This window comes from Gigantopelta aegis, chromosome 15, assembly GCF_016097555.1.
Source record: "Gigantopelta aegis isolate Gae_Host chromosome 15, Gae_host_genome, whole genome shotgun sequence".
Taxonomy (NCBI): Eukaryota; Metazoa; Mollusca; class Gastropoda; order Neomphalida; family Peltospiridae; genus Gigantopelta; species Gigantopelta aegis.
The window spans coordinates 9,498,122-9,525,696 of NC_054713.1; the positions used below are offsets into that span (position 1 = coordinate 9,498,122).

At 39.2% G+C, this 27,575-nt stretch overlaps 1 protein-coding gene across 1 annotated transcript in view; it reads right to left on the bottom strand.

Annotated features, from left to right (window-relative positions):
• Window positions 1–27,575, bottom strand: part of LOC121390332 (acid-sensing ion channel 1C-like) — a 27,876-nt gene extending 301 nt beyond the window's left edge. The window contains exons 1-8 of the mRNA XM_041522120.1: window positions 27,391–27,575; window positions 25,345–25,530; window positions 14,543–14,710; window positions 10,107–10,271; window positions 8,753–8,862; window positions 7,737–7,918; window positions 3,543–3,696; window positions 1,110–1,166 (exon numbers count right to left, since the gene is read on the bottom strand). Coding sequence (XP_041378054.1) covers window positions 1,110–1,166; window positions 3,543–3,696; window positions 7,737–7,918; window positions 8,753–8,862; window positions 10,107–10,271; window positions 14,543–14,710; window positions 25,345–25,514 — 1,006 coding nt within the window. The 5' untranslated portion in view covers window positions 25,515–25,530; window positions 27,391–27,575. The remainder of the gene's footprint in view (window positions 1–1,109; window positions 1,167–3,542; window positions 3,697–7,736; window positions 7,919–8,752; window positions 8,863–10,106; window positions 10,272–14,542; window positions 14,711–25,344; window positions 25,531–27,390) is intronic.

The window sequence follows — 27,575 nt, forward strand, 5'->3', positions numbered from 1 at the left end:
TGATGTAGCGTATCTGACATGCATTATACAAGGTTGATGTAGCGTATCTGACATGCATTATACAAGGGTGATGTAGCGTATCTGACATGCGTTATACAAGGTTGATGTAGCGTATCTGACATGCATTATACAATGGTGATGTAGCGTATCTGACATGCATTATACAAGGTTGATGTAGCGTATCTGACATGCATTATACAACGTTGATGTAGCGTATCTGACATGCATTATACAATGGTGATGTAGCCTATCTGACATGCATTATACAAGGTTGATGTAGCGTATCTGACATGCATTATACAACGTTGATGTAGCGTATCTAACATGTATTATACAAGGGTGATGTAACGTATGTTATATGTATTATATAAGGGTGATGTAACGGATCTTAAATTTATTTTATAAGGTTGATGTAACGTAACTTACGTGCATGTTATATGGTTGATGTAAGTATCTTAAATGTATTTTATATGGTTGATGTAACGTATCTTACATGCATTTTATACGGTTGATGTAACATATCTTACGTGTATTATATAAGGCTGTGTAATGTATCTTAAATGGATGGATGGGTAGATGGATGGATTGTTTAACGTGCACATTCAGAGCAAGATGTTATAGTGTACCCCTATCCTGGGCACAAGTGCCGGCTCTTCCGCCCTGGACAAGATATCTTAAATGTATTTTATATGCTTGATGTAACGTATCTTACATGTATTTTATAAGGTTAATGTAACGTATATTACATGTATTGTATAACACTGATGCAATGCATCTTACATGTATTTTATTAAGTAGATGTAATGTATCTTACATGTATTACATACGGTTGGCCAGTATCTATCTATCTGTATATGTGTATATATATATATATATATATATATATATATATATATGTATGTATGTATGTATGTATGTATGTATGTATATTTTTATATATATATATATATATATATATATATATATATATATATATATATATATATATATATATATATATATATATATATATATATATATATATATATATATATGTATATATATATTAGTAAAACTACCACAGGACGGTAGGTTTTTAAATTCTTATTTATTTTAACATAAATACTTACTTATTCTCTTTTCATAGCAGGAATAAAACTGTTCCAATGTACAAATTGGAGGCTGTCCTGAAAACAACAACAACATGTTTATAAATAAATAATAGCTGACATATTGACGATATTATGTTCGTATCATTCCAGGCTGGGGAGTATTTGGCGATCGAGGTTTATGTGACATAAAGTGATGATTTCTTAGATATAATATACTCTGTTAAAAAAGAAACGCATAGGCATAATTCATGGAATTACCTCTGATTATATCACAGTAAAATTTGATATGAGTATGTGACAATGTTCGGCAATGGAGGCGTTTTCGTCACCAAACAGCGTCGTACGAGGGCGCTGAAATCAGTACTTTGAGTGGCCACCAGAAGCAGCAATCACTGCGCGACATCTCGTTGGCATAGACTGAATGCGTCTCTGAATCCGGGCACGTGGAATCTTAGCCCATTCTTCCTGCAGTGCATGTGACAGTTGCGTAAGCGTCTGAGGCTCCGCGTCACGCTGGCGTACACGTCTGTCTAGTTCGTCCCATAGATGTTCAATGGGATTAAGATTTGGCGATCTTGGTGGCCATGGCAGCACATTAATGATCGCATTTTGTAGGAAATCCATTGTTACACGTGTCGTATGCGGCCTGGCATTGTCCTGCTGAAAGAGTTCTCTCTGTCGATCCAAAATGGGAAGCATGTGACGGCGAAGAATTTCATCCCGGTAGTGTACAGCTGTCAGGTTGCCTTATAAGAACACAAGTTCACTTCTGCCGGTGTATGAGATGGCTCCCCACATGATGACACTCCCTCCACCGAATCTGTCAACTTGGGCGAAGCAGTTGTTGGCAAAACGTCCATTGCGGCGTCTGTAAACACGTTGTCGTCCATCACGTCGCTGTAGAAGGAAACGTTACTCATCGCTGAACCATACTCGCCGCCAGTTTCCCAAGTTGCACCCCTGTACATTCGTGCACCAGCGAACACGTAAATGTCGATGTTGACGTCGCAGGACGGACCCAACATACGGTCTCCTAGCCCGTAAACCAGCTTCTCGAAGTCGGTTCCAAATGGTTTGTTCAGACATCCTTCTCAAACCAGGTATGCGTCCAGCAGTGTTCGTTACTGTGGCAGTTCTGTGACGCAAGGGCAGAACCCGGATGTAGCGATATTGTGCTGCAGTTGTTATGCGAGGTCTTTCACTTCTGGGCCGGTCTTCTGCTGATTGAAACTGCTGGTACCTGTCCAAAAGATGTGAAATGGTGCTCTGATGGACGTTCGTGTAACGTGCGACTGCTGACTGCGATTCACCTAACTGGAGGCGGCCTATTGCAATGTTTCGATTCGGCAGGCTTAGTCTTGGCATCTTGTAACTCGTCTACGTCGAAATGGAAATGAGGCATCATTGCGAACATTGCAGCTTTAAATACCCATCACTACCCCTCAATCTTTTCCCCGAGTGTCACGTGCATTCGCCAAAATCTGACCATTTCACGCCGAATTCCTGCAATTGTCAACCAACGTGCCACAACGTGAATTAATTTTGTTTTAGGGTGCATTTGTGTATGCTGTCTCATTCCAGGAACATTAACAAACATGGTCATTCAGCAACATTGTATAAAAAAAAACTATTTTTTGTCAAATCAAACACTTTTCTTCTTTCCCTATCACCTATGCGTTTCTTTTTTGACAGAGTATAATTCTAGACGTTACCCTGATATGAATATGCGACTTTACTCATGAATTCTAGTTTTAACACATAATGATGACTTCTAGTGTTAATATTTCTAGGTCCTTACCCTAGATGTGCGGCATGAAGTGATAACCTCTAGATTTAATATTTCTAAACATTTTCCTGAATGTGTTACATAAAGTGATGAACTCTAGTTTAATATGTAAAGACATTACCATGATTAATTATGTGGCATAAAATGATGATCTCTAGATTTAATATTTCTAGATCTTACCATAGGCATCAGGCACACACTGATGACCTCTAGTTTTAATATTTCTAGACATTACCCTTAATGTATGGCATAAAGTTGTGGCCTCTGGTTTATTATGTAAAGACATTACCCTCAGTGGGTCGCATAAAGTGGTGAACTGTGTTTTTAATATGTCAAGACATGACTCGGCATAAAGTGATGACCTCTAGTGTTAATATTTCAAGACCTTATCATGGATGTGCGGCATAAAGTGATGACCTCTAGTGTTAATATTTCTAGACCTTATCCTGGATGTGTGGCATAAAGTGATGACCTCTAGTGTTAATATTTCTAGACCTTATCCTGGATGTGCGGCATAAAGTGATGACCTCTAGTGTTAATATTTCTAGACCTTATTCTGGATGTGCGTCAAGAAGTAATGACCTCTAGATTTAATATTTCTAAACCTTACTTTGGATGTGCGGCATGAAATGGTGACCTGTATATTTAACATTTCTAGACCTTACCTTCGATGTGCGGCATGAAGTGATGCCGACAGCCGCATTCTTCCGTCATGTACTTGACGGCGCACACGAGCTGGCAGGAGTCGGTGGAGTACACGCTATAGTAGGGCGAGGTCTCGCTGCCACAGTCACCGTGGGGCTTCTCCAAGTTCACGATCTGTTCAAGGCAATAACAGTCATATAGTGAAGGGGATTAGAGAAGAAACCCGCTCAGGACACAACATACACCTGTACACGCTGTAGTAGGGCGTGGTCTCGCTGCCACAGTCACCGTGGGGCTTCTCCAAGTTCACGATCTGTTCAAGGCAATAACAGTCATATAGTGAAGGGGATTAGAGAAGAAACCCGTTCAGGACACAACAACCACCTGTACACGCTGTAGTAGGGCGAGGTCTCGCTGCCACAGTCACCGTGGGGCTTCTCCAAGTTCACGATCTGTTCAAGGCAATAACAGTCAGAGTGAACGGAATTAGAGGAAAAAACCGCTCAAGTTCAAGTTCTTTATTTGCCTCAAGTTAAAAAAACAACAACTTATCAGCATAAATACATACATATATAATCACGATATGTATATACAAATATACAAATACAGGTGGAGAGTGATTTAAGAATTAATGGTAAAATTAACATAGTATACTAGTGGTGGGATGTACATATATATATGTGCACTATAAACATTATCGTGGTATAGTAATAATTCTAATTCTAAATATACATGTATATATTGATGTATACCAGATGAAATATGATTATATATATGAAATATGAAATATATATTAGATAATGAAACGGCAGGTCAGTGGATGTCATATTTTAAGTAAGCTGCAGTAAATCGTCTCTAATTTTATTTGCCAAAACTAAATATTTTCCCAGTGTGACGGTACATGCTCTTAATTTCTTTTCGCCTGTGGCGATATTAATTGTTTTAGAAGGCCGTGTGCAGTTCCAAATGCACTTAGCCCAGATGGGCAATTTGTTACGTGATACCTTTGCGCGACGGTCGTCGAGCTGTACTTCTAATACACACCCAGCTCAGGTGCGGAGCCATGTGGCCAATAGTTACGTAATACCTCTGCGAGTGCGGGTTTTTACAACCGTGATTTGGCGACTTGGCGTCATTGAGTCTGGCGATCTAAGAGAAAGATATGCCGTCTTGGTCGCTGTGGAAATTCAGATGATACGTGAGGTACCGCCTTGTGCCCCCAGGCGATATTGGCTGAGAGTCTCTGAGAGTTTTGAATAAATAGCTAGGGTTTGAGATATATCGAGGAGAAACGATAGGAAGGCTCCAGGGGATCGCTGTCCGTCCACTGAACGATCTATATTAGTTCAGATGGGACTGGTAAATATATATTTTCTGCTCTGTGTATAACCTTGATGTGATTGATGTGACTTTAAATATTTTAATACTGTATTATACCAATATTATTTAGACGGTGCTGCCGGTCATCTGACGCAGTAATCTGTAGGCTCACTGTCCTAAATAATTATAAAAAGCTTAACCAGTCATCCTAGAGGACCTAGGTAAACTGTAGGTTATTGTCTTTATTGTGATAGGTACCAGTATTAATTCTGTGTTACAAGGTTACTGAATGAGTAGTTAAGGGTTAATTAAAAATTAACCAGTTAGGAATAGAGTTGAAATTCCTTTATTAATTAAGTTCCCCTGGCAGCGTTTCTCAATTATCACACGTACTGAACGAGTAGTAATGGTTAATTAAAAATTAACCAGTTAGGAATAGAGCTGTAATTCCTTTATTAATTAAGTTCCCCTGGAAGCGTTTCTCAATTATCACACGTGTGGGTGTTGTGTCACGGTGAAGTGATTAGCATATTGTGTAAACTAGACACCTAGAGATTAACTAATTAAGTGATCAGTTCTGGGTTGTTATTATTTGTTGTTGTTAATTAACTACTGCGGCAGTACATTTGTCATGTAGGTTAATACAGATTCCAAAGTGTATTGTGTTTTTGTTGTGTTTTCTAGTGAACTAAACGTGCTATAATAATATATACTTTATATAAGATCGTATCTCTGATCATACCTAGACGAGCCACTCGGGTAAATACTGCTCGATACAGAGAGATCTAATAGATATACAGTTAGGAGAGATATTTGGACAATCGTGTTTCATTCAGTTACGGGTATTATAGGATCCCCGTGACACCCAGGTTATTGATGTCTTTATTGTTTTCAGTTGTTAATAGTTCAGTGAGCCTAAATACGCTTGGACGTCTGTGGTAACATTATTTAATATACTTATTCCTCAAATCATTCATAGCTCAGATCACACAGTGTACTCATGGTATTTAGCAGCATGGTAAATAACCGTGACACATGGTTTTAATAACGCATGAGTCATATTATTGAATCAGGGTCAATTACATATCAGAAATATAATTATAATCGTCCATAGTGTTCGAGACGAAACCCGCTGCCACCTTAACAGTAAATAAAATGTGTTGAGTGCGTCGTTAAATAAAACATTTCCTTATAGGTTCGTACTACGGATAAACAGCCACGTGTAATTTATGTCTTCATTCTCAATCTGTTCAAAATAATAACTCATATAGGGAAAGAATTAGAGGAGAAACCCGTTCACAACACAACATACACCTGTTTATTAACAAAGTAAAACTGAGAACCCATGGTTAAATATAAATGTTTAAAACGTCCATTGACATAATATGTTCGATCTGAATTTGAACCACAACATGCAGTATTGAATGCAGAAAAGGAACATCCCGATCTGTGCTATACCAGTATCGGATCCAAGGGGGTCCAGGGGGTCTTAACCCCCTCCATTTTTGAAAACCGCCCATAACCTTTAAGGTGAAACGTGATTATATTAACTGTTCTAAATGCTTGAATAATAAAAATATCACATTTGGACCCCTCTTTCAGATTTGGACCCCCCCCCCCTTTCAGAAATCCTACATCCGCGCCTTTATACTATTAAAAGTAGAAGTTTCAAAGTTACATACTGACCAAAAATATTTATAATTATTCATTTTCCTTGACCACAAAATACTGCTTTTTAAAAAACAAGGAATGAAATGTTTTATTTAACGACCCACTCAACCCATTTTATTTACGGTAATATGGCGTCAGACATATGGTTAAAAAGAAAGAAGTGTTTTATTTAACGACGCACTCAACACATTTTATTTACGGTTATATGGCGTCAGACATATGGTTAAGGACCACACAGATTTTTTTAGAGGAAACCCGCTGTCGCCACATAGGCTACTCTTTTACGACAGGCAGCAAGGGGTCTTTTATTTGCGCTTCCCACAGGCAGGATAGCACAAACCATGGCCTTTGTTGAACCAGTTATGGATCACTGGTCGGTGCGAGTGGTTTACACCTACCCATTGAGCCTTGCGGAGCACTCACTCAGGGTTTGGAGTCGGTATCTGGATTAAAAATCCCATGCCTCGACTGGGATCTGAACCCAGTACCTACCAGCCTGTAGACCGATGGCCTAACCACTACGCCACCGAGGCCGGTGACATATGGTTAAGGACCACATAGATATATAGAGAAGAAATCCGCTGTCACCACTTCATGGGCTACTCTTTTCGATTAGCAGCAAGGGATATTTTATATGCACCATCCCACAGACAGGATAGTACGTACCAAGGCCTTTGTTACACCATTTGTGGAGCACTGGTTGGAACGAGAAATAGCCCAATGGGGCCACCGACGGGGATCGATCCTAAACCGACCGCGTATCAAGCGATCGCTTTACCACTAGACTACGTCCCCCACTCCAAATACTGATTTTAGTCCATGGACCACAGTAGGTCACCGGTAACATCTTGGGGAACTAAACGTCATAGTATGTTTTTTTTTACAAAGCTGACCATCCCAGTGATATATTCCAATATGAAGGTCAAACAACGACCAACTGCCAACACAGAGTTGGCCAACTTTCTGCTCTTACGACATCTACGACCGTCCGGTTGATAGACTGAGTGCTCTTACAACTCGATTCTCGTCTTCTATGATCAATTGGTTGTTAATCTGAGCACACATGTCGTAAGTCAGGAATTAGGGAAATTACAACGTAACTGACAAGTCCTGTTGGTCAACCTCATCATGACAGTTGGTAGTCTGAATCTAGCATTATGGAATTAAACTGGATAAAATAACAACACAAATAAAAAGATTAAATTATGAAACTAAATACTCACGGAAACCAGCTGTATACCAATAAACGTGTGGGATCCCGTTGGTATAGCCAGACCCAGTTCATGTACTTTGGGGAACTCTTTGTGGTCGTGGAGTAACAATTTTACCCCAGCTGCGTCGTGCGGTCCAGGCATGTATTCATACTGCTCTACGTTAAGTGTCAGTTTTAGTCCATAATCAGAACCTATAATAATAATAATAATAATAATAATAATAATAATAATAATAATAATAATAATAATAGAATAGAATAAAATAGAATATATGTTTAAAGACACCCCAGCACGAACAGTGCATCGGCTATTAGGTGTTAAACTATGGAATAATAATAATAATATTAATAATAATAATAATAATAATAATAATAATAATAAATAATAATAATAATAATAGTATTATTAATAATAACATATATTTAAGGTGACTGTCCCGATATTGTAACACGTTTCTTTTAAGCAACCAAATTACACGATATATACATTTTCTTGCATACGTCTTTCTATATTCCATTTGTTTCTGATAGTTCTAACTTTTATGCATCTACTACTATTATTACATACGCTGTGAAAGGCTTTAAGAGTCTGATCAAAATGTATAAGTTGCAGTCTCTTGTTTAGGAAAGTATTTCTAGACTTCAAAACGGCTAATACACGAAAATATACGGTATTCCAAACTTAAGTTTATTGTCTTATTGAGCTATTGTGAAAAGTAGGAATGAATGAATGCTCAACAACACCCCAGCACGATATAAACAGTAGGGTGACCAGAAGCACATTCAATATATCGATACAAATAATTAAAAAAAAAAAAAAAAAAAAAAAAAAAAAAAAATATATATATATATATATATATATATATATATAAACAATTATTTAATATCTAATTTTAGTCTAATTTACTCGTCAATAAGAAACGAAAACATGCTATACGAGAAGAAAGCTTATAAGCTAACAAGTATATGGCATGTATTTGAACCGTAGCGGTATGTACACAAACAATAAATGAAAAGTGTTGTTACCTGTTGAGCTAACATGGAGGCGTTTAGAGTTAAAGGTGTAACACACTCCATGGTCGGTTAAAATCTCGGTGAAGTTTTGTGGTCCACACACTTCCCCTTGCCACTTGCAGCTGTAGGATAAGAGACGGGTAGATAAACAGTTAAACGTTAGAAGTTTCCTTTGCTTCACGACACCTAGATTAATTAATCATCGACTATTTCATACTAAACATTTGGTAATTATTACTCGTAAGCCGACGCCACACGATACGAGTTGCTCCTACGACAATAGCCACGAGAATAACCTACTAGCAACCGATGAAATCGTAGTGTTTGTCTTGTCAATCGGCTATTCTGGTACGATACACTAGTATCGTGTAGCGTCACCCTTAATGTTACAGGAAACAGAAATGTTTTCATTTGATAGCAATGGATTTTGTATATACAAGAAGAAGAAGTTTGTTTTGTTTAACGACACCACTAGAGCACACTGATTAATTAATCATCGGCTATTGGATGTCAAACATTTGGTAATTTTGATTCGTAGTCAACAGAGGAAACCCGCTACATTTTCCTAATGAAGCAAGGGATCTTTTATATGCACTTTCCCACGGACAGGAAAACACATACCACGGCCTTTGGCCAGTTGTGGTGCACTGGTTGGAACGAAAAAATTCCAAATCGGTTGAACGGATTCACTGCGGTGGTTGATCCTGCGACGCAAACACTTCAGCCGAGCGCTTAACCGACTGACCTACATCCGGCCTCCCTTGTATATAATTGTACCACAGACAAGACAGTACATACCATATATTTTGTACTGTTATGTATTGTACTTTATGTTTTCTGTTGTTGTTTGCTATGTTGGACTCCCATCAATTATTCTGTACATCACAGCTCTATATATTCCACTGAACTCTAGCCAGTGCAAGTTTGGGTTTTCTAAGCTAGTCTTGGGAGTGGCAGTCCTCCTACAGGCGGCGCAATACAGATGAAACATACTGTTAGTTGGAAGTCCTCCTAAGGACTAGCACCTGATAGTGGAGGGCTGGACGTAGTCCAATGGTAAGGCGCTCGCTTGATGCGCGGTCGGAGTGGGATCGATCCCCGTCGGTGGGCCCAATGGGCTATTTTTCGTTCCAGCCAGTGCAACACGACTGGTATATCAAAATCCGTGGTAGGTGCAGTCCTGTTTGTGGGATGATTAATATAAACGAACATAGCTGCTAATGGAAACATGTAGTGGGTTTCCTCTGTAATACCACGGTCGTTAATATACCAGTCGTAGTGCACTGGCTGGAACGACCCCCCCCCCCCCCACCCCCCGATGCGCCAATGGTACTGTATTATAACATTGTAGTGTTACTGTAAATACCTAACAATTAGATCTTCTTTCCTGTGAGCGGCGGAAGTGTAAAGGTCATCGAGGGTCACGGCGGTTGCGTTGAACGAGTCGAGGACTGATATGTTGAAATTGTGACCTTTAGAGAACATCTCCTCTATCAGGCGATATCGCTTCTCTGAGGTGGCCGCGGTCGCCCTGAAATTCAGTTTAAACAGTAGCATAAGCTGGGCCTAAAACAATGCTGCACAGTGCAGTGTCCAATATTACGTTTTATATTATCAAACAATAATCTTCCAATTGAAACGGGCAGAAGGGAAAATGTACCACTACAAAATAGAATATGCCCATTGCGTAATAATTACGATATCGTAGATCAGTTTTGTCATATATGTACATGTATGTTTTTCAAGAATGAAAGAAAGCATTACTTAGCATCTTTCTTTCAGTCAAACCAAATATATATAAATTTTATTAATTATTCAACTCTAAGAAAGCTGGTGTCCTTAGAAAACTTTCTATATTTTGTAGTCTGATTATGAATACTTTCAAATTCTCTTGCTGATATACTGTGTATTTTTTGTACTTATGTATTTATTGTATTTTTGTACACTTATTTACACCCACCATCTTGTTACAATTATATTGAATGCTGTGTGTGTGTGTGTGTGTGTGTGTCTCTCTCTCTCTCTCTCTCTCTCTCTCTCTCTCTCTCTCTCTCTCTCTCTCTCTCTCTCTCTCTCTCTCTCTCTCTCTCTCTCTCTCTCTCTCTCTCTCTCTCTCTCTCTGTATGTATATATATAGATTACTGCCTGAGTGTAATAAAGTTCAGTTTAGTTAAAGTCGCAGACCCTAGTTCCAACCTGTGAAGTTGGACACTAAGTTTGGTTAATCTACAAACCTGTAACATATTTAGATAAAGTTACAATACAGGGAAACAAGAACCGTGACGTTTAAACAGGGGAAATATCCTTAAAAATAGACATGAGCTTATCTCCAATACTGTTACTTCTCAAAGGTATCATGAAAAACCGTGAACCGAGCTAACCCATAAATCGGTCTATTTACGTGTGACTTGTTTTAAAGAATTATGCATACGATTGAACCCTGACATCCAAGTACATGCACTTTTGTTGAATTAAGGAAAACCTTTCCAAAAACAAAATGAGCAAATGAGTAAAAGAAAAGTAAATATTCAAATATACACGGCCGCCATTCTCTACTATGGGCACTCTATTTAATGGCATGCAATAGTAAACAAACCTAAATACGAGTAAACCACAGTTTCATTCCGCTGACATTGCATAAGAGTTTTGGTGACGTCGCGTGGCATGCGTCACTCTTCAAAAAACAATAGACCTGTTTACTGCAGTAGTTGAAGAATGTCAACATTAGACTACGACATGCATTTAATCTCTTCACAACAAAAAAATGGCATGGATATTAACATATGTTGGTTGAATTTGACAATAAAGTGAACAAGGTAAAACATTATTTCATCAAAATCAATCGTGCATTACAATGCGCGTGCGCAGAAACAATTTCTCGTTTCTTGGGGACACATGTTTTCAAAATTATGAAAAATTGCATTTTGTGGTATAAGAAACAGCATGATGTACAAAAACACTTCGGATGTAAATAAAATAAAATTAATTGGTGTTTATTAATACCAAAACAGTTCTAATAGTGAACAATAAAAACACTGTAGTGTTTAAAAACTAAGGTCTATCAATTTAAGCTAGCCAGGCAAAATATAGACAAAACGGTCTATTATATCAGAACACACACTCTCTCTCTCTCTCTCTCTCTCTCTCTCTCTCTCTCTCTCTCTCTCTCTCTCTCCTCTCTCCCCTCCCCTCTCCCTCCCCTTCCCCTCTCTCTCTCTCTCGCTCTCTCACACACACACACACACAAACACACACACATACACACACACACATACACACACACTCATTCGCGCGCGCGCGCGCCCAGGCCACGCTATGTCCCTGTTACTACCGAAATTGCTATTGTTTACTTACAACAATCACACAATAGTACCCAAAACTAACTGAATCAATCTAATTAAAATTAGCTCCACTATTCAATGTGGATCTAACAGCATCCCGTTGAAGGTCATGCCCAGTTGACCTTTCATTCGACCAATCAAAACCTTACCATGCCAGTGATTTGAGAAGAATTTGAAAACATTCGGAATTATGCCGAGACTATACGAAATGCCTGAAACAAATGCAATATAAAATTTTATATAAAATTCGTTTCAAGATGGAAAAAACACCGTGATGGTATAGCCATAAGATCTGTTTATACTAGTATACAATCCAGAGTTTATTACTACACTTTTCCCTCTGTTTTTTCAATGTTGATATAGACCAGCAAGTTCGCCTATTGCATAGTCTCGCCTGATACTTTTAGAATTTGTATGCTCTCAAATAACGCTATAAAAGGCGAAGTGTAATTGGTCGATATTAAAATTGTTATTTATATATGAAATGTCACCTGTACATGGGAGTCCACGCAATGCTGTTAGATCTACTGGTAAGACCAGTCGAAATAATTTTAATCAGATTGTAACTGAATATGATTTGTGTTCATATTTCGGTTTTAATTATGTCATTTGACTTTGCATACTTGAATGTATTACAACATAAGTAATATCAAATGAATGAATGAATGAATGAATGAATGTTTAACGACACCCCAGCACGAAAAATACATCGACTATTGGGTGTCAAACTATGGTAATGCAAATAAATAAAGTGATGATCAACATCAATATAAAAATTCAAGGTTTAAACAAGAACAGTGTAAAGAACTGTGCAAAAATACAAATACAAATATCACAGAATTTTACGGACACCGAATTTTACTCTAAACTTCAATTTGTGCTGTATTGGCCATTCTCAAAGAGAATGTTACACCCCTGCACCACGGTGAGGTTACAGCACTCGCAGGGGTAATATCAAATGATATTAGGTGCTAACTGTTATTATCCTGATATCAATTAATATTTTTGCAGTTATTAATCGGGAAAGAGGGGTACATTTAAACAGCGGTTCATGAGTGCATGCCTTTGCAGCTGCATCTATAGAACTCTATTATGTGCAAGCTAGTGTTTTCTAAGCTGGTATTGGGAGTGGCAGTCCTCCTACGGGCGGTGCATGAGGGATGCAACATCCTGTTACGGATCTCCTAGTGGAATGGCAGTCCTACGGGTGGTGCATGAGGGATGCAACATCTTGTTACGGATCTCCTAGTGGAGTGGCAGTCCTCCTACGGGCGGTGCATGAGGGATGCAACATCCTGTTACGGATCTCCTAGTGGAGTGGCAGTCCTTCTACGGGCGGTGCATGAGGGATGCAACATCCTGTTATGGATCTCCTAATGGAGTGGCGGTATTCTTAAGGACGAGTACGTGATATGAGATCATGGAAGCAATCACGACTTTGCCTAAAACATCCTTTCAATTCTGCCTTGTGCAGATACCATTATCACGGAATACGGTTTTGTCACTGAGATTGTTTGGGGATTTTTTAAGGGATTTTTTATATGCACCATCTCACAGCCAGGGTAGCACATACCACGGTCTTTGATATACCAGTTGGTGCACTGGTTGGAACGACAAATATCGCTATGAAACCACTGGCGGGGTCGATCTTAGACCTACCGCGCACCAAGCGAGCGCTTTACCACGGCGTTAAATTCTGTCCACTCATTCACATTTGTTGCTGTTTATTTTGTTCAGTTCTGTTGATGGAAGCGATATAAATGTATTGTTTTTCTCTTAACCCGCAACTCGCTCGTTTAATTGGTGAAATCAAAATATATATTCAAATCTGCGTCTCTCCATAAATCTAACCCCCAATGTTATAACTAGTACGCAAGAGGACGGCAGCTGACCGCGCTAAAAAAAAAAAAAAAAAAAAAAAAAAAAAAAAACCCACGAAAAATGAAAATAACATGATATTACTGTGCACAGCTGATTCATATTTTCCTGCCACACACTCACACTTAGTTATTTTAGACTAGGTGCGGTGGCCTTGATATCTCCTCTCATAACAATCGCTCAATTAGTTCATCGCAATAAACGTTTCGGTATTATATTTAACATTTTGACATTCAAAGGTCCAAGTTAATGTCAAAATGCTAAAATCGGACTCTCTTAAAAAATATATACACACACACACATAGAGAGAGAGAGAGAGAGAGAGAGAGAGAGAGAGAGAGAGAGAGAGAGAGAGAGAGAGAGAGAGAGAGAGAGAGAGAGAGAGAGAGAGAGAGAGAGAGAGAGAGAGAGAGAAAGACAGACAGACACAGAGAGAAAGACAAGCACATCATATCGCGAATAAAACATGCACAATAATGATCAATTTATATTAACATTAGCTTATCAAACCACGTGGATCCGTGGGCTGTCATGTACACCTGTGTTGTGTTGGGACAGGAACTGACGTCACCATTAAATTTACCTGAATGAGTTTTGATTGCACAGCGTCACCGACGGGAAGGACAGTGACGTGTTGAAGTTGACCTGTACGTTCACGGTGACGGGGAAGTCGTTGTAGTAGATGATGCGGTCGATAATCTGGTAACACATCACACACATACAACTGACAACCACCAGGAACCACAGAAGTCTGCGAAAACATTGACAATCATTTAAAAAATAGATATTACATAAACACATACAACTGGCAACCACCAAGAGCCACACTAAACTGTTAAAACAGTGACAATCATATACAAATAGATATTACGTTCATACATACAGCTGACAACAGGAACCACACTAACATGTTAAAACAGTGACAATCATATAAAATTAGATATTACATAAATACATACAGCTGGCAACCACCAAGAACCACACTAGCCTGTTAAAACAGTGACAATCATATAAAAATAGATATTACGTTCATACATACAGCTGACAAAACGAACCACACTAACCTGTTAAAACAGTGACAATCATATAAAAATAGATATTACATAAACGCATACAGCTAGCAACCACAAGGAACCACACTAACCTGTTTAAACAGTGACAGTCATATAAAAATAGATATTACATAAATACATACAGCTGATAACAGGAACCACACTAACCTGTTAAAACAATGACAATCATATAAAAATAGATATTATATAAACACATACAGCTGGCAACCACCAGTAACCACACTAACCTGTTAAAACAGTGACAATCATATAAAAATAGATATTACATAAATACAGACAGCTGACAACAGGAACCACACTAACCTGTTAAAACAGTGTGTCACGGGGATCCTATAATACCCGTAACTGAATGAAACACGATTATCCAAATATCTCTCCTAACTCTATATCTATTAGATCTCTCTGTATCGGGCAGTGTATACCCGAGTAGCTCGGCTCTAGGTATAAACAGAGATACGATCTTATATAAAGTATATGTAATATAGCACGTTTAGTTCACTAGAAAACACAACAAAACACAATACACTTTGGAATCTGTATTAAACGTAAGCTGACAAATATAATTGCCGCAGTTAATTAGTTAACATCAACAATAATAATAACAACCCAGAACTAATCACTTAATTAGTTAATCACTAGGTGTCTAGTTTACACAATTTTCTAATCACTTCACCGTGATACAACACGCACACGTGTGATAATTGAGAAACGCTGCCAGGGGATCTTAATTAATAAAGGAATTACAACACTATTCCTAACTGGTTAATTTTTAATTAACCCTTAACTAGTCATTCAGTAACCTTGTAATACAGAATTAATACTGGTACCTATCACAATAAAGACAATAACCTACAGTTTACCTAGGTCCTCTAGGATGACTGGTTAAGCTTTAATAATTTTAGACAGTGAAGCCTACAATTTACTTCGTCAGTTTACCGGAAACACTGTCTAAATAATATTGGTATAATACAGTATTAAAATATTTAAAGTCACATATATCACATCAAGGTTATACAACAGAGCAGAAAAATATATATATACCAAGTCCAAACGGACTAACATTCCCTGGGTGACTTCCTTTTGTTTCTCCCCGATAAATCTAAATCCTAGCTATTTATTACAAAAACCGAATATCGCCTGGGGGCACAAGGCGGTGCCGAATACCTACAAGTGCTATTTCCACAGCCAACAGGACGGCATATTTTTCTTAGATGGTCAGACTAATTGTCGCCAATCGCTAAAAATCCCCGGTCGTAAAACAGAACTCGCGGAGGTATTACGTAACTACTGGCCACATGGCCTCCGCACCTGGTCTGGGTGTGTATGAGAGGATACGGTCGCGCGGAGGTATTACGTAACAAAGTGCCCACCTAGGTTAAGTGCATATTGGGACTGCACTCGGCCTTCTAAAACAATTAATATCGCCACAGGCGAAAAGAAATTAAGAGCATGTTCCGTCACACACCCCCACCTCAAAAAGGATATTTCCTCTACTCTAGGAATGGGGAAATATACTACATTAAAACAAATGTGCGTTAACCGACGCATCCGGGCATTTATAACACATAGTAAATAAGGTGGCTACCAGTAATCACACTGAGTCTCTGAGTCCCTAGTATACAATAAATATATAAAAACAAAACAGAAATCAAGAACGTCAACACATTATCACAACGTTCAACATCGGGACAGGGCATCAGCGATTACATTGGAAGTGCCCTTGATGTGTTCAATGGTAATTGGGAATTCCTACAGAAGAAGACTCCATCTCAAAACTCTCTGGTTGGTGGCTTTCATTCTGTGAATGAAGGTAAGCGGATTATGATCAGTAAAGACCACCACTTGATGCAATGCCGACTTCATGTAGATCTGAAAATGCTTCAGAGCTTGTACCATGGCCAAAACTTCCTTCTCTATAGTGGAATAGTTCACCTGGTGTTTGTCAAACTTTTTGGAGAAGAAACTTACAGGATGGTCCAGTCCATTTTCGTCTTCTTGGAACAGCACAGCTCCAGCTCCCACGTCACTGGCATACACAGCCAGCTTGAAGGGCATTCGATAGTCTGGTGCTGCCATCACGGGAGACGAGGAGCGCATCTGCCTGAGACGATTGAATGACTTCTCGCATTCATCTGACCACTGGAACTTCGTTTCCTTCTTTTGCAGCGACGCACGTTTTCCAGGTTTTCTCCGATATGCATGCTGTCGAATCGGTGTAGCGTTGGGTTCCAAGCGCACACCCTGGCTTAAAGGTACTGGTAACCGTTGGAAGGTCCTGACAAATGGAAACATTGTCTTCTATCAATGTAGTCAGCTTTTCTCGCTGGGGGCTCAAATCTGCTAGAATCTGGCTGTTGGTTAATTTGATCTCTGCAGTTTTGACGTCATCACAGGAAATTGAGTGACTCTCAATTTGGACAGGTAGCACTGGAACTATCGGCAGTCTGTCAAAATAACCTTTTAGCAAATTGATGTGACAATTCCTATCCCTATCAGGAGTGTTTATCACATACCCTGCTCATTAACCCGTTTGTGCACAACATAGGGCCCGAAATACCTGTTCTGCAATGAACCCCGTTTAATGGGAAGGTACAGCAGCACCTTATCCCCTGGTTTAAATTCCCGACTCCTAGCCTTCCTATCAAACACTGATTTTATTTTGCTCTGAGCATGGCTCAGTTGCTTCCTACCTAGTTCGGTCGCCTGCCACCTCCTATATCTAACTCTCTTATTCATTAATACTCCCTTGTCCATATAATAACCTGACATCTGATCCTACATCTCACCCTCTGTTAACAATGTAGTGCGAGCTGCCAACAATTTTGGATCAGCCCCCTGCTCTAGAACTAACTCTTGTCTATTACAAGGTAAGTCCCCTCTATCAAACACAATTGGTTCATTTCCCCTCTGCGGGAGATCAACAGGTTCCACCACATTTCGTTCCTCAGTTGACTTATCTACCATTTTACTGATAACCTTACCCACTCCAATTTCATGGCTCACACACGTATCAGACAAATCACAAATATCCTCTGGGTCTCCTGTTACCCTTCTGGCCATAGCCCTAGTCTTTACACACGCAGGATATCTAATCTCATCAACCTCACTCTCTTCTATTGGTAAAGGGCTGTCTTTAATTAACAATTGGTCACATTTCGGCTGACAACACTGACAAGTCAAATCATTACGCAACAAAACTCCTATGTTTTCAACAGGAAAGTCCTTTACAACACCCATAATGACTGGCCCCGTCACAAACTTCGAACACAAGAAAACGTAATGTAACCGGACAACCATATTTTCTCCAGTAACTGAGGTTAGCGCAAAACTACGTCCTGTATCTGAATTCTCTATACCGGCTAAACACTTTGACGATATAAGCGAGGGGTTACACCCAGTATCTCGATAGACTGATATTGCCTTAAGACTCAATTCTTGTTTCACAAACCATACCAGTGGACACATACGGGTTTACTTTCTCTGCCATAGGACTAACCATTAATTCTCTCGCTGACGGAGCTGACCTCACTAAACCGACCACTTGCGCATTATCGCGTTACCTTTTAAACCAGTCCTCAACAAGATGGTTATCCTTTTTACAGTAACTGCAATGTGGACGAAAAGTTCGTGCATTGGCTGATAATGCAGGCCTATCCTTACTTTGCCCACCAGGTGCATTCCTTGCCTGCCTAGCTGACCAACTAGATGACTCTCCCCGATAGTTACTTTCCCGGGAAAAACCTGGCTGAAATTTCTTCTTATCACCCTGTTGTAAAGAGCTACCCTGTACTGCCTGAGCTTTGTGTATTAACACGTAATCATCTGCCACTATGCCTGCCTCCTCTGTCTTTTTGACATCACGATCCTCTAAATGAATACGTAAGCTAACTGGTAATCCATTCTTAATATCCTGTAAGATCAACAACTCCCGTAACTCGGTATATGACTCTACCTGATGAGAAACCACCCATTTATCAAACATCCCTGCTTTCTTAGCCACGAACTCATTATACGACTGACCCTGCGTTTTTGTCAACCTGCTATACCGTAAACGATAATATTCAGGTCGTAATTCATAAGCCCTCAACACCGTAGACTTAACTAGGTCGTACTGACTTGCTCGTTCATCACTCATTGAATTATAAGCCACGCTAGCCTTCCCTTTAAACTTAGACACGGCTAACAATGTCTACGTAGACTGCTGCCAATTTAGCTGCTTAGCGGCCCGTTCAAAAAGTTGGAAGAACATATTTACCTCCTGGTCGTCAAATACAGGCACTGATCTATAAGCCTCCGACATGTTAATCCCATTTCCTGCTTCTCGTCTAACTTCTTCAGTATTCAACTTTAACTCATGTTTCATTTTTAATTTTTCTAACTGGAATTCTCTATCCCTTTCTCTCTCTTCTCAACCCCTCTCTTCTCTTTCTCTCTCCCTCTCTCTAACCCTCTCTCTATCTTCTCTATCTCTATCTTTTCTATCCCTCTCTTCTCTTTCTCTATCTCTATCTTCTTTTTCTCTATCCCTCTCTTCTTCTTTTTTCTCTCTCTCTATTATTTTTCTCTACCCCTCTCCTCTCTCTCTCTCTCTCTCTCTCTCTCTCTCTCTCTCTCTCTCTCTCTCTCTCTCTCTCTCTCTCTCTCTCTCTCTCTATCTCTATCTAATGCACGTTCTTCTCTTTCGTACTCAAGTTTTTTAAAAGCTAATTGTTGTTCCACACTTAACACATTTATCTCTATCTCTGGAACAATCTCATTGTCTTCCATAACAGGCATATCACCAAAAACTTCCTGGATAATAATTGTCTTTATATCACCTAAGGTTTTAGCTGATGTTAAATCAATTTCCCGCTCACTTGCGATTTCAACTAACTCGGCCTTACGTGCTCGCTTAATCTCCACTACACTGAGCGTATGACTATCCAGCATATTCTTATCCATGTTTAGATATGACGCACTTATTATTAATTAATTTTCTAGTGAAGAACGTTGCTACTTCTGGTTAATTTGTAAAAATAATTTATAAAGCCCCCATTTACAAACAATACTTTTTTTAAATATGCATGTCCCGTTTCAGATCCGGGACGAGCGCCCCAATTTTCACTCCTGTCACGGGGATCCTATAATACCCGTAACTGAATGAAACACGATTATCCAAATATCTCTCCTAACTCTATATCTATTAGATCTCTCTGTATCGGGCAGTGTATACCCGAGTAGCTCGGCTCTAGGTATAAACAGAGATACTATCTTATATAAAGTATACGTAATATAGCACGTTTTGTTCACTAGAAAACACAACAAAACACAATACACTTTGGAATCTGTATTAAACGTAAGCTGACAAATATAATTGCCGCAGTTAATTAGTTAACATCAACAATAATAATAACAACCCAGAACTAATCACTTAATTAGTTAATCACTAGGTGTCTAGTTTATACAATAGTATACTCACTTCACCGTGATACAACACGCACACGTGTGATAATTGAGAAACGCTGCCAGGGGAACTTAATTAATAAAGGAATTACAACTCTATTCCTAACTGGTTAATTTTTAATTAACCCTTAACTACTCATTCAGTAACGTTGTAATACAGAATTAATACTGGTACCTATCACAATAAAGACAATAACCTACAGTTTACCTAGGTCCTCTAGGATGACTGGTTAAGCTTTAATAATTTTAGACAGTGAAGCCTACAATTTACTTCGTCAATTTACCGGAAACACGGTTTAAATAATATTGGTATAATACAGTATTAAAATATTTAAAGTCACATCAATCACATCAAGGTTATACAACAGAGCAGAAAAAAATATATTTACCAAGTCCAAACGGACTAACGTTCCGTGGTAGCCTTCCTTTTGTTTCTCCCCGATAAATCTAAATCCTAGCTATTTATTACAAAAGTCGAATATCGCCTGGGGGTACAAGGCGGTACTTCCACAGCGACCAGGACGGTATATTTTTCTTAGATGGTCAGACTAGCTGTCGTCAATCGTTAAAAATCACCGGTCGTAAAACAGAACTCGCGGAGGTATTACGTAACTACTGGCCACATGGCCTCCGCACCTGGTATGGGTGTGCATTAGAGGGTACTGTCGCGCGGAGGTATTACGTAACAAAGTACCCACCTAGGTTAAGTGCATATTGGGACTGCACACGGCCCTCTAAAACAATTAATATCGCCACAGGCGAAAAGAAATTAAGGGCATGTTCCGTCACACAGTGACAATCATGTAAAAATAGATATTACACAAACACATACAGCTGATAACCACCAGGAACCACACTAACCTGTTAAAACAGTGACAATCATATAAAAATAGATATTACATAAATACATACAGTTGATAACAGGAACCACACTAACCTGTTAAAACAATGACAATCATATACAAATTGATATTACATAAATACAGACAGCTGACAACAGGAACCATACTAACCTGTTAAAACAATGACAATCATTAAAAATAGATATTACATAAATACAGACAGCTGACAACAGGAACCACACTAACCAGTTAAAACAGTGACAATCATATAAAAAGAAATATTACATAAATACATACAGCTGACAACAACAGGAAACACACTAACCTCTTAAAACAGTGACAATCATATAAAAATAGATATTACATAAACACATACAGCTGGCAACCACCAAGAACTACACTAACCTGTTAAAACAGTGACAATCATATGAAAATAGATATTACGTTCATATATACTGCTGACAACAGGAATAACACTAACCTGTTAAAACAGTGACAATCATGTAAAAATAGATATTACATACAGACAACTGATAACAGGAACCACACTAACCTGTTAAAACAGTGAAAATCATATATAAATAGATATTACATAAACACATACAGCTGGCAACCACAAGGAACCACACTAACCTGTTAAAACAGTGACAATCATATAAAAATAGATATTACATAAATACATACAGCTGATAACAGGAACCACACTAACCTGTTAAAACAATGACAATCACTAAAAATAGATATTACATAAATACAGACAGCTGACAACAGGAACCACACTAACCAGTTAAAACAGTGACAATCATATAAAAATAGATATTACATAAATGCATACAGCTGACAACCACCAAGAAGCACACTGACCTGTTAAAACAGTGTCAGCATAACAAAGTACGCCTTACATCAAACAGTTTGTTTTGTTTTGTTTAACGACACCACAAGAATACATTGATTTATTAATCATCGGCTGTTATATATCAAATATTTGGTAATTTTGCTATATATTCTTTGAGAGAAAACCTGCAACATTTATCCATTAGTAGAAAGGGATCTTTTATATTTTATTAATCATCGGCTATTGAATGTCAAACATTTGGCAATGTTTATATATAGACTGTCTTAGAAAGGAAACCCGCTATATTTCCCATGAGTAGCAAGGGATATATAATATGCACATCCCACTGTCTTTGATATACCAGTCGTGGTGCACTTTCTAGAACGAGAAATAGCCCAATGGGTCAGACTTCGGCCTAACCAATATTTGGTCCGATTTTTAATTTTGAAAAATAACCCCACACACCTGAAATTAAACTGATTGGTATCGTTAATTTTGTGTTTCTGTATCTCTATCGCCTACCTAAAAAAACAATGGCAATCATAGAAAAATACGTATTGCATAAATGCATAAGGCTAGCAACCACCAGGAACAAGACCAGCCTGTGAACATAATGGCAATCATAAAGAAATACGTGTTACATAAATATATTCAACTAAAAAACATCAAAAATACCATCCTAAGAACACAGTAATAATCATAGAAAAATACGCATTACATAAATGAATACAGCTAACAACCACGAAAACAACAAACCTGAGAAAACAACAACAAGCATTTGCAAAATACGTATTACATAAATATACTCTTCAAAAAAAGTAGGGGAACTCTAGTATGGAATTGCCAAAATTGTTAAATATATTAGCTGTGGGGAATGGTTATATGATTATAGTGAATTAATTGGGCAAACATTACAACCGGTAGTTCAGTATTACAGTAGGTTTTATGACCACCAAAGATCTTAAAGGACGATTGGGGTCAGAAGTGAAATTTGAAAGTTGACGGTTTTGTTCTCAGTAAATCGCATTTTCAAACAATAAAAATGACTAAAACCAAAACAATAACAACTGTATGTTCAACAGAATGAAACAGATTGACAGAAATAATGTTCTACAGTGATTAATCGACGTTCCTGGAAATTGTCAAAATCGAGAATGACACCCCACGCACGTGATGCATGTGCAAACTATGGAATGTGTTTCGGTGTGTTGATTAACAGACCTGAACGTTCTTTACTAGGATGTATGTTCGGTCTAACAGTTCATATTAACATTGATATTTCAGGTTTCCTAACTTTTGTGAAGAGTATATTATCTAACAAACATTTATTCCTTCGCTGGTCATTTGCATACATTTAATGAGATGATGCAGATGGGTGAAATACGTACACGGGACACGGTGCTTGAAACGTATTTGAATATAACGCCTTTGCTAAGACTAGAACTAAAACTAAAATGAACAACCAATAGATTATGTTATATTGTATCGTGTGCTAAATCACTTGGGAGTCGCTCTACCATCAGTCATGTGTAAATAATTAATACCTTTAAAAGAGACGGTGTCAGCCCATGTGTACAAATGAGTGAGTGAGTAAATCGTTTTACGTGCGCATACACCACGAAGGTTTCGCACACGCCTGCTGTGGGTTTAGCCTCTCACAAATGATGCAAGTGGAGTTAATGGAAATTCGGAATCTAAAATCACCAGAACGACACCAGAGTTGTATATAAAGGTGCATATAAAAGATGCCTAGCTGCTAATCGAAAAGAGTAGCCGATGAAGTGGCGGCAGCAGGTTTCCTCTGTCATATCTGTATGGTCCTTAACCATATGTCCGACGCCATATCACCGTAAATAAAATGTGTTTAATGCGTCGTTAAATAAAACATCTCCTTCCTTTGGGGGTAAAGTTACAACAAAATTTAAAGCAAGAACCTCTATAACCGTTACTTTTCTTAGGTATGTGCGAGGTTTTTAAATTATTGTTTCAAATGTATTTCGTGGTATTGAAAACACCAGGGCGCGTGATTATAAACCTTTTGGAGTCCAGACTCAATCTCTAATGACGTCACACGCATACAATTTGTATGGCGTTGTCATGACGTTGGTGTCTCAGACTGTTAGAGTCTCGAGTCTAGACTCTACAAGTTTTATAAGCACCATGCCAGGATGACCAGAAAGACTCAAGATATACGGAAGTGGATAATCTGAACAATAAACTCAAAGTCATATCTGATTTCAATCACAAAATAAAACGGCTCTAATAGTGCAAACAAAAAATCCCTAGGGTTTAAAACGTCTACAAAGCCAACCTCCAATACTAGATTGTCTCACTTATCACGGAAAAATGACCGGCCTCGGTGGCGTCGTGGTTAGGCCATGTACGTGTGTGGATTTGTGTGAATCTTTTTCTTATTTTTATTTGTAAATTTTATATACATGTGCAATATTGAGTTTCACGAATAAAAAGATAAAAAAAAAAGGCCATCGGTCTACAGGCTGGTAGGCACTGGGTTCGGATCCCAGTCGAGGCATGGAATTTTTAATGCAGATACCGACTCCAAACCCTGAGTGAGTGCTCTTCAAGGCTCAATGGGTAGGTGTAAACGACTTGCACCGACCAGTGATCCATAACTGGTTCAACAAAGGCCATGGTTTGTGCTATCCTGTCTGTGGGAAGCGCAAATAAAAGATCCCTTGCTGCTAATCGGAAAGAGTAGCCCATGTAGTGGCGACAGCGGGTTTCCTCTTAAAATCTGTGTGGTCCTTAACCATATGTCTGACGCCATATAACCGTAAATAAAATGTGTTGAGTGCGTTGTTAAATAAATCATTTCTTTCTTTTATCACGGAAAATACCCAAAGAACACACAACCCACATAGCCTACAAATGTGGGTCCAGATCAGCTTTTGAAAGACTAAGGCGTATAATGAACAGAAATACATTGAAATGGTCAAACATTCCAGAGCCGGTTTAAGGATCCGCGGGGCCTGTAGTACAAATAACAGCGAGGCCTCCTTGCCAGGATATATATTTTGCACTCCCTCGCGGAGAGGGGGGAAAATTACCTGGTGAAAATAAATGTACACATCACCGCGGGACCCCTGAAGCGCGGGGCCAGTAGCACGTGCTACATGTGCTACAAGGATAAACCGGCACTGAAACATTTTATACAAATTTTTAATTCACGTACCTTCTGAAAACGAAAGCGCCATCCATCCATATGTACTTGAGCCCGTGGAATGTTGTTTGCTGGGTAAAATCTGTCCATGCATGCGCCCACCTCACAGGTGGTTTGCTTTTTGTGTACCGGATATCCGGCGTGTCAAATGCCGCCTTTTCCGGAAGTCCGTTTATCGTCATTTCATTTTCTTGGGCACTGTTCAAAAATGAAAGAGTATCCATTTCCTATAAGTGTACACATAGTCTCAGTTTTGATGTTTGAATCTAAATCTTTATAAATAGAAATTTAGTTTTCCGTAGCACTCTAATCAATATATATAAACTAAGCTGTATCAGCCTGATGGGAACTTACGAACAGTTAGTACACATTCCGCCTCACTCACTGCGATGTTGAATTTAGGAACTGAAAATCCTAACTTTAATCACTGGTACATCATAGACCGTGGTATGTGCTATCCTGTCTATGGGATGGTGCCTACAAATTATCCCTTGCTGCTAATCGGAAAGAGTAGCTCATTGCGTGGCGACAGCGTGTTTCCTCCCTCAATATCTGTGTGGTCCTTAACAATATGTCTGACGCCATATAACCGTACATACAATGTGTTGAGTGCGTCGTTAAATAAAATATTTCCTCCCTGCATTAGAGCACAATGATTTCGTAATCAGAAAAGCCCATTACATTTTTCCATTAGTAACAAGAGAGGTTTTATATGCATCATCCGATAGACAGTATAGAAATACAACGACCTGTGATATACCAGTCGTGGTGAACTGGCTGAGAACGAGAAATATCCCAATGGACTCGTCTTGGGGATCGATCCTACACCGACTGCGCCACAGGTGAACGCATTACCACCAGCCTACGTCCCTCCCTGAACTCCAGTTGGTATGATTACAACAAAAAACCCACGTTTTAGCAGAAACAGACTTAAAGTGTTCACTGATCAAACGAATGATTGTTTTTCTGAACATATATTCACATGGTGTTTGTTAGATAGTCCCGTAGGAGATTCAGATTTATCGTGTTCGTTATTGGCGCCGTAATCACGCTTATTAGCTTTCCTCTCAGTCCGGATTATTTAAATGCAGACAGTTAAATAGCCAAGCCGAGGTAAATAAAGAGAACGTAATGATGTTTACTACAGTCTAACCTGCCTAACCGGCCACCTGTGTTTAGTGATCACATACATCCCCTTGCCCCCGTCCCCACACACACCCCTTAGTCCTGGAGAAAATCCTGCAAATCGGGCAAAAACAACAGAGAAATTCGGGCAAATTAACACTTTTTCACCGTATATTTTCATTATCCTGCCAACAGTAGAAGTTGTAATCCATGTAAAAATGCGTGGAATGCGTCTGCAACCCTATATATCGCTGTTTGGCAGTAATGCTAACATGAACAAACGTTGTAATCCAGATTCGGGCACTTTTGTTTAATTCGGGCAAAAATCAGCCTGCCCCTACCCCCTACAAATAATGGGACCCCGTACGCCTATGCCCCCATCCCCACATAAGCGTACGAAATGGGGAAGGCCCCGAACCTCACCACCACCTTTCCCACAATAGGTTTATTAGCCTTAAAGCTGCAGTGACGGTTATGGCAACTTAGGGAGACACCACAGCATCGTAAAGGTCTAAAATTAACGAGCTACTCTCGATTCACTAATATCAAAACCTATATTAGCTCGGCCATTTACCTTTCGACCGACCGTTCAAAATTGCGCCACATTCCCTCAATCAAAATTGCGCACCCTTTTCTCTTTGGCATTTAACTGCTCCATTCAAATTCCATAGCACCACCACCACCCCCACCCGCCTGCTGCCGATTTGATCAGGCTTCTGGTGCTCCCTTGCACCTGCCAGTGCAGGCGGTCCTTCCTCTCCCCGCCCCCCCCCCCCCCCCCCCGTTTCCTGTCACGGACGGAGGGGCCGGCTCTTGCGCCCACGACAGGCGTGCGCTACAACAGCTTGTTCTGAATGTGCACGTAAAACCCTATGACATGACATAAGTGACGGTTATCATAATTATAACATCGAAACTACACTTTTAACATACCTGAGTGCATCAGCGAATATTTGTCAAACGATTACAAACCATCCAAGTCGACCCATTCTCTGGTTGAACGTTATTTTCCTCCGCTCGTCCCAACCGGTGGAGCACGAGTGGTATATTAAAGATTCCCAAGCCAGCTCTCGCACGATGGTAGTTGTGTTCTCAAACTATCTCGCTTGGTCTAAGCA